Source organism: Ceratotherium simum, chromosome 7, assembly GCF_057802395.1.
Source record: "Ceratotherium simum simum isolate JZ-2026a chromosome 7, ASM5780239v1, whole genome shotgun sequence".
Lineage (NCBI taxonomy): Eukaryota > Metazoa > Chordata > Mammalia > Perissodactyla > Rhinocerotidae > Ceratotherium > Ceratotherium simum.
Window position 1 is genome coordinate 77,239,266 of NC_141906.1, and position 12,686 is coordinate 77,251,951.

The 12,686-nt window shown below is 36.5% G+C and overlaps 1 protein-coding gene across 1 annotated transcript; it reads right to left on the reverse strand.

The window, feature by feature from the left end:
* Positions 1-11,086: 11,086 nt before the first annotated feature.
* LOC147916723 (prostate and testis expressed protein 13-like) lies at positions 11,087-12,337 on the reverse strand. Its single transcript, XM_087434094.1, has 4 exons — positions 12,274-12,337; positions 12,121-12,144; positions 11,614-11,754; positions 11,087-11,289 (listed from the first exon to the last, which is right to left on the reverse strand). The coding sequence occupies exons 1-4, from the start codon at positions 12,335-12,337 to the stop codon at positions 11,087-11,089; spliced, it is 432 nt and encodes a 143-aa protein (XP_087290220.1).
* Positions 12,338-12,686: the final 349 nt, after the last annotated feature.

Below are 12,686 nucleotides of genomic sequence, written 5' to 3' on the forward strand. Positions count from 1 at the left end.
TATATTCATTGGTATAGGATTATACAAATTAGTTTTGAAATTTAAAATAAATATTTTTTAAATATTCCTCCATTTAAGTGTTTGTTTATCCTTTGCAATATCCAGAGTTTTTTGTATTTGTATAGTTTCCTTTTTTAAGTAATGGGTTAACTTATGATTTGCCTATTGAGATGAACTTTTTAATTCATTACTTGTATTTTTTTTTTTCTGTTTTCTACCTGTGGCAGACATATCCTAAGGTATGGGCTATATCCAATGAGTCATGCCCTTGGATAACCCTGTCCCCTTGGGTATGACTTGCTTCTAACCAATAGAATATAGCAAATGTGATGGGATGTCTCTCATTATTATGTTACGTCGTATATGACTCAATCTTAGCAGAGAGAGATTTCCCACTGGCCTTGAAGAAGCAGTGATGTTGTGAATCACCTATGAGGATGGCCATGTGGCAGGGAACTGTGGATGGCCTCTGGGAGCTGAAAGAGGCCCTAGCCAATAGCCAGCAAGAAAACAGGGACCTCAGTTCCAACACTGCAAGGAAATAAATTCTACCAACAACCTGACAAAGCATAGAAGGGGATTCTTCCTAACTTAAGTCTCCAGATGAAAACATGGCCTGCCCAACACATTGCTTAAAGCCTTGTGAGATTCTGAGCTGAGGACCCAGATAAGCTGTGTCTGGACTTCTGACCTATAGAAACCATAAAATAATAAATGTGTGTGTTTTACAGCCACTAAGACTGTGGTGCACAGCCATACAAAACTAATATACTACCACATAGATTTTTGCTTTTACTTATTGCTAGTTCTTTCCTTATTTCTGCTTGAAGTATTTTTATTGTTCTGCTCTTTTGACTTGGGTGTTTAATCCATTTATTTTCTTTTTAAATTTTTATGTGTATTTAATACTATGAATTTTCCTCTGGTAAGCGCTTTAGCTGTATTCTGTAGTATCTGATAGGTCAGGTTTTCCATGTTTGCTGTTAAGAAATTCTCCAATTTTTTATCTCGGATTTTCCTGTCGACATAAGAATTGCTTAATAGTATGTTTCTGTATTTCCAGGTTGCGGTTCCTTTTTGGCCTTGTTTTCAGCTTCTAGTTTATTGCCTGTAGTAAGTGAATATTGCTTATACTATATCTATTTTTTGGAAATTTATTGAGTATTTCTTTGAGGGCTTGCAAAGATTTCCCAAGTTTAGATATTTGAAAGGATTCACCAGACTTCATAGAACACACTTATTCTGTATGGAGCATACTTACTCATAAAGCATACTGAGTACAGCTTTTATTTCAAGACAAAGGATACAGTGCAGCAAAAGAAAGAGTGCAGGCAAGTATTGAGGGAATCTGAGAGACATCCCATGCACCAGCTCCCCAGGAGTACTTATTTGCATACAGACTTGCCCTCTGAGACTGGATTGAACAACCAAGATCTGTGTGAGGAATCTTGGCTTCAGGAGAGTTCAAAACAGAAGTTCTTAATGAGGTTGCATGTGGTTGGGTGGGGAAGGGGCAGTTACAATGCCTCTTTGACCATGTTATCAAGCCAGGTAGGAAAAACAGTTTATTTTACATCAGTAAATAAAATAACTCTGGGAGTCACTAGGGGAGTTTCAGACTTCAAAGAGCACATCGCAAATGTGTTGTTATCTTCACTGAGAGTCTAAGCATCTCCAGGGAAAAATATGGAGCTTTTACAGCACAGATGTAAATCAACTCTATCCTCCACAGGCCTAATATATATGACCAATCTTTGTGAATATTCCATATGCACTTGAAAAGGCCTGTTCTATACTATCTCGGCTCAAAGTTTGACATAGTTTTATGAGATCTACCTTAATAATCATGTTGTATATATGTCTTCAATATCCTTGCTAATTATTTACCCACATGATGTGTTGATTAGCATGCATTCTTGTCTCTTTATATCTCCTATAATTTCTGCTTTATAAAAGTTGTTGTTGTGGTATTGGTTGCCTGAATTTTAATAATTTATATCTTTATTGTAGTATAGAGGCTTTAATAATGCGAAGTATTCCTTGTCTCTTTTGATGCTTTTGAGCCTAAAATATACCTTATCTATTACCAAATCATGATCAATATTGACTTTTAAAACACGTTTTCCCATCCATTTATTTTTTTCACTTTTTGAATCACTTTGATTTGGACATATTTCTTTAGTCATCATAGAATTGGATTTTGCTATGTTCACTAAACTCTTATAAAATTGGATTAAGTAAATTTCATTTATTAATATGGCTATGTTTAGACTCATTGCTGTCATATTGTTTTACGTTACATTTGTGTGTGTGTGTATCTTTTTCACTTTATGATCTATTTTCCTTTTATACTCTTTTTTTAATTTTTGAGGGGCAAAGTATTATTTAATGAGATGTATATTCCTATATTCCTAGGACTCTTAGTCCCCTCTTTTTTAAGATACAGTCTACTAGTTTCCCACTCTGAGCTAATTTGGAAATTACCTATCAATATCTTCCTCTTCTTCCCCCCCAGTATCCAATTTATAATGATATTCTTTAATTCCCAGCTAATATATATATAATATAATGTATAAATTATCATATTATTAAATTAATATTAAATATTAATTAATATTAAATTAATATAGCATTACATTATTATATTATTAAATGCTATCTTAAATTAATATAGCATTAAATATTAGTTAATTAATATATTATATATACACATATATAAAGCTAAGAGCAAGATTATTCTGATTGCCATATATTCATTCTCTTCTCCCCAAATGCTGGCAAATTTATTACATTTACATTTTGCGAAGAAATACTCTTCTGTCACCTTTATGCAGATATTTTAATATTAGTTCTTCAGTTAAATTTGTTTAATGGTCACAAAAAAAGTTATGTCAACACTTCTGTGATTATTCCTTGGTTGTATCAAGCTAACTCTCAAGTTGATACCTCCAGATGAATATTTTATGGAAATCTTCCCAGCATTCTTACGTGTATATAACTGTTTGTTTTAGCCTCATAAAATCCTGTCTCACTGTTTCATTCACTGAGTATATTAACTATGTTACTCCCTTGACTTCTAGCATAAAGTGTTGGTATTGAAAAGTCTGATTCTAGCCTTATTTTACTTCATTTTTAGTTGGTCTTGTATTTCAGCTGGCGATAACATTTTCTTTATTTTAAAAGCCAATATTAGATTGTTAGATTGTTAGATTCTGCCTCTATTTCAACAATTTTAGTTCATTCTCAGCACACAGTATCCCCCTTCAATATGTACTTTCCACATTTATTTCAGGAAATTTTTCTTGAGTTATGGTTTTAATATTTATGTTTAATTGGTTGGGTTTTCTTATTCAGGGACTCCTATTATATGTATGTTGGATTTTCTTTGGCTATCTTCTATATCTACATTTTCCTTCAAATCTTCTTTATTTCTATTTTTATTTATGAGTTCATTTTAGCTCATTTCCTTGATCATTCTCCTTAAGGCTGAAGAGCTTTCTTTCATATTTATTTTCTTGTTTTACTTTTCTTTTTTTTTTTTTTTTGGTCATGTATTTTGATGCTCCATTATTAGGTATATCACATTTGTGACTGCTATGTCCTTTTGAGGTATTCCACTCTTTTATTATTAGGAAGTATTCCTCTCTGAAAATATTCTTTATCTTGAAGTCAACAGCTCTAATAGTAATGTGACCGCTCTCTCCTTCTTATGCTTACTGTTTGCATAGTGCATATTTTCCTCCAATTAACTTAAAATCTAACTATTATTCACAGTTAAAGAGCATTTCTTGTGGCTAGCATCTAGTTGGGTCTTGCTTTTTATCTGTCCTGATGATACCTGCTTTTAATTGGAGTCTTTAGACCATTAACATTTAATTATTAATATGGTTGGACTTAGGTCAACCATTTTTCTCCTTGTTTCCTGTTTGTCCCCTCTGTTTTTTGTTTCTCTATTTCTCCTCTGTTACCTCCTTTCAAATTAATTGCAAATTTTTAAACCTTTGCTTTAATTATCTACTTGCATTTTATATATACTTATTTTCATTATTTTTCATTGGTTTCCTTTTATAATTTCCTGCAATGAGGATATGCTGATAAAAAATTCTCTCAGTTGTTTGTCTGAAATGTCTTTATTTCATTTCAATTTTTGGAGTATAAGGATTTCTAGGGAGGAAGTTTTTTTTTCTTTCAACACTCAAATGTGTCATTTCATTAACTTCTGGCTTTTGCTGATTCTAATAACAGCTAGTCATTATTCTCATTGTTGCTCTTTTTAGGATAATGTGTCCTTTATTTTGGCTGCCTTTAAAATTTATCATGATCTTTGGGTTTGTAGAGTTTTACTATAATGTGCCCTTGTGAGATTTTTGTTATTATTGTTGGTGTTGTTTGTTTGCTAAACTTTTGTATTCATCCTCTTTGAGATTCACTGAAGTACTTGGACTCTAGTGACAATTTTAGAAAATTTGGTGTCATTGTCACTTCAAAAATTTCTTCTGTGTTTTCTCTCCTTTTCCACATGGAGTTAAATTATAAATATGTTAAACTTAGATATTGACCCATATGTCTCTCATGCTGAGTTTGTTTTGTAATAATAATTACAATAATTGTATTATCTTTAGTAGTAGTAGCAGCAGAAGTAGTAGTAGTAGCAGTATCATCTCAATGTTTCATTTTGGATATGTTATTGATCTACATTTCAGTTTACTTATTATTTTTTTTACTGGATCTGGTATACTCCTAGGCTAATAAAATGACTTCTTAACTTCAATTTGAATAACCATTTTTAATGCATTCTATTTCTCTGTTGAAATTCTTCATCTTTTCCCCTTTCCATCTTTTCTCTCATTTATTTAATATATCTATCACAGTTATGCAAAATCCTCATCTGATAATTCCAACACCTATATCTTCTATAGGTATGCTTCTTTCTCAGTTTTAAATCTCCTAGATTAAGGATCACATTTTCTTGCTTCTTTGCTTGTCACACAAATTTTTATTATATTCCCAGCATTACTAAAGAGTGTTATCTACTTCTTTCATCTGTCAAGGAGCTAAGTTGAGGTAAGATTAGCTCATGTCCCAGAGCCAATCAATATTTGAGCAGGGTTAAGCCTATGTTGGAGGTTTAGTTGGTTTCAGTTCATCATTGGCTTCAAATGCCTTGGGGGCTAGATCTGTCCTCTGTATGTTATAAACCCCTCCATCTAGCATCTAGCAGGAATTCAAAATATAAGAACCTTGCAATTACAGATATTTCTCTATGCTTTCCAGTCCAGACGCCAGCTGCCAATCCATTGTCATGCACTTAGTGAATATTCATTGGGGGATAGTCAGCGAGCAGGGAGAACTAGAACTACATTTTGAGATCCACAGATTCCAAACCATCATATCCGTCTAAGAGGCTGTGAAAAACGATGTTGGTTTCTCCTATTCAAATAAAGTCACTCTGTCTATGCCAAGCCTATTCCTCTAGTCATGTTGAGAGAGCTTGTCAGGCGCCTCCAGGGAAAAACGTTTCTCTTGGTCTCTGCTAACCTCAGAAGGGCTCATTTCTTTCTGGAATTGAGTTTCTTTATAATTTAAATCCACATATCTCCAATATCACTTAAAAGTATTTGACTTTTTATTACTTTATCCATTTTTCTAATTATTACCTTGGAGTATATTTTTTGTAATAACTCTTCACATCCTAACTAGAAGCCAAAAGTCCAGTATTCATTTTTGAAATGTTCTTTACAAATCTTTCTTGAACATCTCTCACCATAAAATTTCTGTTTTCTAGCCATCTTACTTTAAGCTTTTCTATATATTTTTTTCTTTACTCATATTGCATGTAATGCAACCAAACTCTAGGCTAAATTGTATAATTTAGATCAATCTTGGTTTGGGTTAAGCCTTGGTTTTCTAATATTACAAAGAATATTTTTTTCTGAACCGTTTGAGTGTAAGTTGATGACCTGATGCCTCATTATTCCTGAATTTTTATTTAATTAATTTTTTATTGACATAACATAGGTTTATAACATTATATAAACTTCAAGTGTACATCATTATATTTCAATTTCTGTGTAGACTACACTGTGTTCACCACCCAAAGTCTAGTTGCCCATCCCTGAATTCTTTAGTGCATGTCCTAAAAACAAGGACATTCTCCCACATAACCACAAAAACCATCACAATCAGGAAATTAACATTGATACATTACTATCATGAATTCACAGATCCCCATCAAAGTTTTGTCAATTTCTCAATAATGTCCTTTATAGCAAAAGAATTAATCCAGGATCATAATATTGCATAGTTGCCATGTCTCTTTAGTCTCTTCTACTCTGGAATAGTTCCAAAGTCTTTTCTTTATTTTCATGGCCTTGACACCTTTAACAATTATATGCTAGTGCTTTGTAAAATGTGCCTCAAATTAGGTGTACCCAATGTTTATTCATGATTAGATTCAGGTTATGATCTTTGGCAAGGCTATCACAGAAGTGATGCTGTGTTTTCAACGCATTCTATCAAGTAGTAGATGACTGTTTCATTTCATTGCTGGTTATGTTAACTGATGGCAATTAAAGTGATTTCTCTTCTATAAGTTATTCATTTTTCCTTTGTAACAAATAACTATTGGTGGGGAGGTTCTTTGAGACTATGTTAAAGTCCCATTATTTTTCCACATTCACCAACTAGTTTTAGCATCCATTAGTGTTTCTTGACTTAATTAATTCTTACCATGATTGTTGCCAGATGGTGATTTTTCAATCCCAGCATTATTTTTTTTTCCAACATTATTTTTCTGTTTATCAGTTGGCATTCTACTGTAAGGAAAATCTTTCTCTTCTTCCCATTTATTTGCTTATATAAATACAAACCCATGATTCCTATTTATTCAATGGATTACAATTGGTTACTATCACAAATATTTTCAAGTTCAGATTGGACCAATGAGAGTCCCTCCAGGCTTGATGCTTTGTCCTTTCAACATTCTCCATCATTCTTTGAACATTTCCTTATTTCTGCCAAATATTCCCGGCTCATTTTGTACTTTCCCTCCAAGAAGCCCTACCTCTTCTTAGTGGGAAAAGATATTTAGAAACCAAAATCTGAGTACTAGATATGCACATTGCTATTGGGGTGTCACTGCTTCTAGGTCCTCTCCATGGTGAAAGCTAGATAATACATGTGTGTATACACACACACACACACACTTGCATCTAGAATTCATTCTAATTTTTCCTCTTTTCATGTTTATAAGTCCCTTCTATAATAGTGAGAAACCAGGCTCCTATTATCCTATATACATAATTTTTCAATCCCCTCTGTACATAACCAAACTCCCATTGTCACCACCTTACCCCAGTTGGGTTCCAACATCCCACTTCAGGCCACTGCCATTGCTATTCCCGTGTGCAGACACCCTTCTCACAACTTTCAGTCTCCAAATCCTTTTCTGGGTCACCACTTACCCTGCTTGAATTCTGATACTCCTCCCCAAGCTGCCACTGCTGTCCTCCACATAAGTTGCCCTCTTCACACTGCTTGGACTCTAACAACCAATATTGACACTCCATCATGTGACACCATCTTCAGTCCACTCAGTCATCAAGTACCCATGCTCATCCACTTCCAGCACTACCTCACTCTGCATGGACACCCTCCTCACCATAGTCAGACTCTGACAGTCTGCACCAAGGTGCATGGATGTTGTCCTGACCCTACTTGGGCTTCAAATACCCTATGCTGTGCCTATACCTAGTAACCTCCTTCATAGATACCTACCTCGCTCGCCAAAATGACTTTTAGACTAAATTCTTAAGAGGAGGAAGGGAAAAGAACAAGCTAAATGGTTTTTAATTTGATCTATGCTGCTTTTTCATAGTTTCTATCATTTCCCTCGTTTCTTTTAGTTCACTTTGAAATGTCACATTGAGTTTCTATCTATTTTGAAGCCATATTTTTCCGGTATTCTTTCATTTTCTATCAGTATGGTATTCAGTTCACTTTTCTTACAACATTATTATGTGGTTCATTTGCAGTCTTTTTATGTCATGTGTGCTTAAATTGAATGTGTTTTTCTAGTACTTAAGGAGCTGCCTGTGTTGCGGATGGAGGTGGACCAGGGGAGCCATCCTAGCTTCATCTCTTGAAGGTGCTGAAATGGAAGTAGCTAAAAATTTTTTCATCTCTATATAGCAACCTCCATAGTGATTTCCAAGATTTGCTACCTCTTGTCCCCTCCCCTACCAAGATTTGAACTTTCTCCTGTAACCTTAGTTTTTATACCCTGCTCAATTTCATTTCTACTGACAGCTTCTTTCTTTGTCAGGATGGAGCTCTATTTTTCTGGAAGGAATTTTAGTGGCACATTTCTACATTTCTGACATCCTCAAGGGCTTAGGCTACCGTAGTAGATCCAATGTTTTGTATGGCACTTTCCTTTTGCTATCCTAGTTGTTCTGCATTTTTTATAAGAGGATTTGTGGAGGTTCATAAACTACGCAGCTGCCTCCAATTTGTCCCAACTGAAAGACCACAGTCTACCTCAAAAGTCCTAAGCAAAGCTTTAAAATCAACCCGAGAACCCTAAGGCAGGCACCTGCAGCCTCCTGACGCACAGCCTCTTCCCGGTGCGTTCATGGTGTCCTTGCTGGGGGCTGTTTCCTCTGCCTGAGGGTGAGGGGGCAGGTTTCCCTGCCCCAGGGAATCTGCAATAGAACTACAACTAAATGTACACCCAAATGGCTAAAAGAGTACAAATAATCTTTGTTTTTCCAGTTTTTCTTCATCACCATTAATGGCAGCATGCCAGCATAAATCAGGCAATCAGCACATAAGCGTTGAGTACTCACAAGGCACATTTTCGAACATTCAGCAGTTGTTTCACAGCCCAGTCCATAAAAATCATGAGGTCAAATAGTAAGCCCCAGATCATATAATGTCTCTAGACAGAGTCCCCTGAGACTGTGGAGCCAGCCGCCTGATATTCCAATCCAACCCTGACTTGCACAAAATTTGCAAACAGAACAACAGTTTTGTGATGTAGTTTTCTGACAATTTGTCACTAATGAACACATTTATACTGGATTTCTAGGATTTTATACACATTTATACAAAAGAAATCCTTTTTTCCTAAATTAATAATCCTCCACATTTATAGTTTCATACAATTGGTTTGTCTTCCTTTGATCAATTTTGCCAGTCTAGGTCCACCACCAAGCAAGAGCTCCCTGGTCTGGGAAAGTATTCTGGACCTGAATCTAGAACTAGTGCACTTGTTCAAGGTCTGGCCTCCCTCATTGTTTCCTCTCCTTCCCATTTGGTTTTCTCATAAAATGTAAAGAACAGAGATGTACTTCAATTGGACCAAGAAAATTAGTGGTGACGGGGTATTGTAACATGGGGCAATATGGGAGTCAGAATCTCATGGAAATCCAAGACAGAAAACATAATAGGACAGGCTCAGAAAGATTGGGCCTGGAGGTCCAGTCTGGATATGATGAAACTCTAGGGGCTTTGCCACAGTGGTCTGTGAATCTCACTTCAAGCTCAGCTACGAGTGTGTGACAGTCAGTCTCCATCTGTCTGTATCACTCAGTGTCTAGCTGCTACTCTTCCTGCTACCAGCAACCTTCTTCAGCATCTACCTTGCATCTCTTCTCTAATTTGAAGCTTCCTCTTAGTTTGTAATTTGGACTTGCTTGGGACCATTCTAGGCACTAACCACAGAGCACAGTAATACCCCCATGAATCATCTCATTATTGGACCCTGCCAGCATCTCCATTCTATTCATATAAACTAATTAACCAACCCTGAATGGAAGAATCTATAGTATTTTCTACTTCTCAAGATGCTAAAGTACAACATTCATCCCAACATGATACAATTTGAGGGATATCCCAGCACACACACATTTCAAATATTTAAAATTAATTTGTGTATTAAAATGTTTTATTCTATTTATGCACATATAATACAGTAGAAAGTAATATGCAATCATGAGCCTGGATACCAGAAGGTATACTACTAAACCTAGGATAATATTATTGTGTGTATTTAATTACACAGTTAAAAAACAAATACAATAGTGTCTGTAGATTCTAACACATAGAAAGGTTAACGTGATAAAAAAAAATTTAACCTAAAGTGAGCGAATAATAATTTGGGGATTAATTTTTGTCATTTCACAGCTTTTTAAATTATTTTTGTTAGAAAAACTACAGTGAAGATCTGAAGCTCTTATCTCTCTTTGACATTGTTTCAGGGCTGTGCCAATAGATGAAAAACACCCAGCTTTCTATCAATGAGTACACTGAATGCAAGGTAATATTTAATCTTTTTGAGGACCATGTTGTAGAGTATGTCTCACATGCCAGGAGAGAGATTAATTGGCCAACACTCAGCCAAGTGTCCAAGCTGATTTACTTGGCTTTGGCCATGAAAGCAGGACAAGATAATTAGAAACATAGTGACCTAGGGTTACGTGGTCAGGAGCAGCTGTGGTTCGCACAGTTTCCCAAAAGTGGTGGCTGGCACTAAGACTCTCAGGTCTGGTACACTGACTGTTCCTTTCACAGAAGTTAGACTTTTCTAATTTCACATTAACTTTCTCAAGCCCCTACTTAATACAAGCCCTTCCTACTGTCCACCAAATACCTCCTCCACTCTCCTCCCAAATTTTTCTCCTAAAATCTCCTGTGATTTCTTGTCCCTAATTCTATCCAGTCTGCTTTCTCCTGATCTTCCCTCAGAAGCTCTATGAGAAAAATTCTTCGCTCCCTTTTCAGAAAATTTACAACTCTGACATTCACCCAGGTTTAGCTTCAGAACTTAAGGACAAGCAAATATTGCCATTAGGTATGGGGTAGCAAAGACAGGTAAATCCAACCAGAAGACAGAGATGGGGTTGTTGTGGCCTATGGCTTTACACTTTCCTGTTACTGGAAGCACTGACACAGAAAAAACAGAGCTTCCATAGGTAGATCTGCTGGAACAGAGAAGAGAGTGGGGTCTAGGTTTTGAGAAAATGTGAGATGATGTTGCCATTGGTAGGAGAAGGCCAAAGATTACTGGGAGAGATGGTTTAAATTCTTAAGTAATTTCTTGATCAGACTCAGGTATATTTTGTTCCTCTTCTCTAACTGGCTTTGTAATATCTATATTATTGTTGCCATCATTACACTTGTTTTTCCAATTACAGCAAACTGTTTCTCTCAGTAAGTCATGGAATACCTGAGTCATTCCCTCTTCACAAGCCTCACACGATAGTGTTGAATAACGATACATATATCTCCCTAAAGAGAAGAAGAAAAGCAAATGTGATCACCTTGCTTAATCATACCATCTTCCTAGCGATGACTTCTCTCCAGACTCTCATCAGTTTTCTGTAGGCTGGAAAGAGCCCCAAGGCTGTGTGTGTCTGTATCTCATCTATATCTCTCTAGACAGGACCAGGCAAAAGCCATCTACCTCCCATGCAGCCTCCACCCCATATCTGTGTATGGAGAAGGCCACTTTCCCCACCCTTTCCTGTGATCCAAGTCTCCCCCCACACCTTGATTCCTGGGACTGTGGGCACCACTGGTAATATTTCATGTCTCTCTCTAACCCCCACTTACCTGTCTTGCGATCAGTAAAATAATAGTGATCTGTAGTACAAGCCCTTGGATATGACATTACATTAAACTTCCAGCAACTTTTCATGCCACTGACGCATTTGTATCCATTATAGACCTTACATTTATTGCAAAATCGAATGTCTAAAGGAAGAGAGAAAAACTTTAAAGTAGAGCTCTAGAGAAAGTGATTCTGCTTCAGAAGCCTGCCCCCACCTGTAAACATTTATACTGGGGTGGTGCAATCCTCACAAGAAAGAAGTTGACACACCTCCCAACTTCTGTCAGGGGTCCTTACTCCTTGAATGGGTGACAGTTATGACCCTTCGAGGAGTCAAGGATGCCCCCACTTCATCCAAGGCTGAGGGCAGAAAGAAAACACTACAGCCTTGAGTGAGAAGAGTGGAGTGTAGTCAGGGAGGGCAGAGAGACAATGTATAAAGAAATCAAGAATATCCCCTCTCATTGTGGCATTATTTATCCAAGAATGGCAAACCAACTACACCATACATTTCGATGTCAGGACTCTGTCTCCTGTGAAGAGAAGAACAAAAATTCTCCTTGAACCATTTTATAGCAGCCCCAAAATCAAGTTTAGAAACCCTCCCTTCCTCCCCAAATATTTTCTCCCCACCTATCATTGCCTCCCTCGCAAGTCCTTACCCTCATCCATGAAAAGCACTGTGAATATGCCCAGCAGAAGCAGCCGGAACATCCTGGGGCCCATTCTTGAGAAGGTCCCAGTGGGAGATTCCAGCTTTATTTATTCCCATCACCTGCCCTCAGGCATCTCACTAGAATCACAGAATCATAAATTTCAGATCAAACCAACTGAATCCTCTCTACAACGTTCCCAGGAGAGGGTACATCCTGTCTGTGTTTACATTCCTCTAGCTACTTAGAACTCAAGCCACACAGACACCCATTTAATCTTATTAGATCTCTCATAAGGTACGAATTAATGTTGGTGTAGAATCTCTCTCCCTAGTACCTCTTCACTTCGGTGGTATTTCTATTTGTTGGTCTACACAGAACATGTCTGACTCCACATCCACATGACGTCCTTTCAGATATAA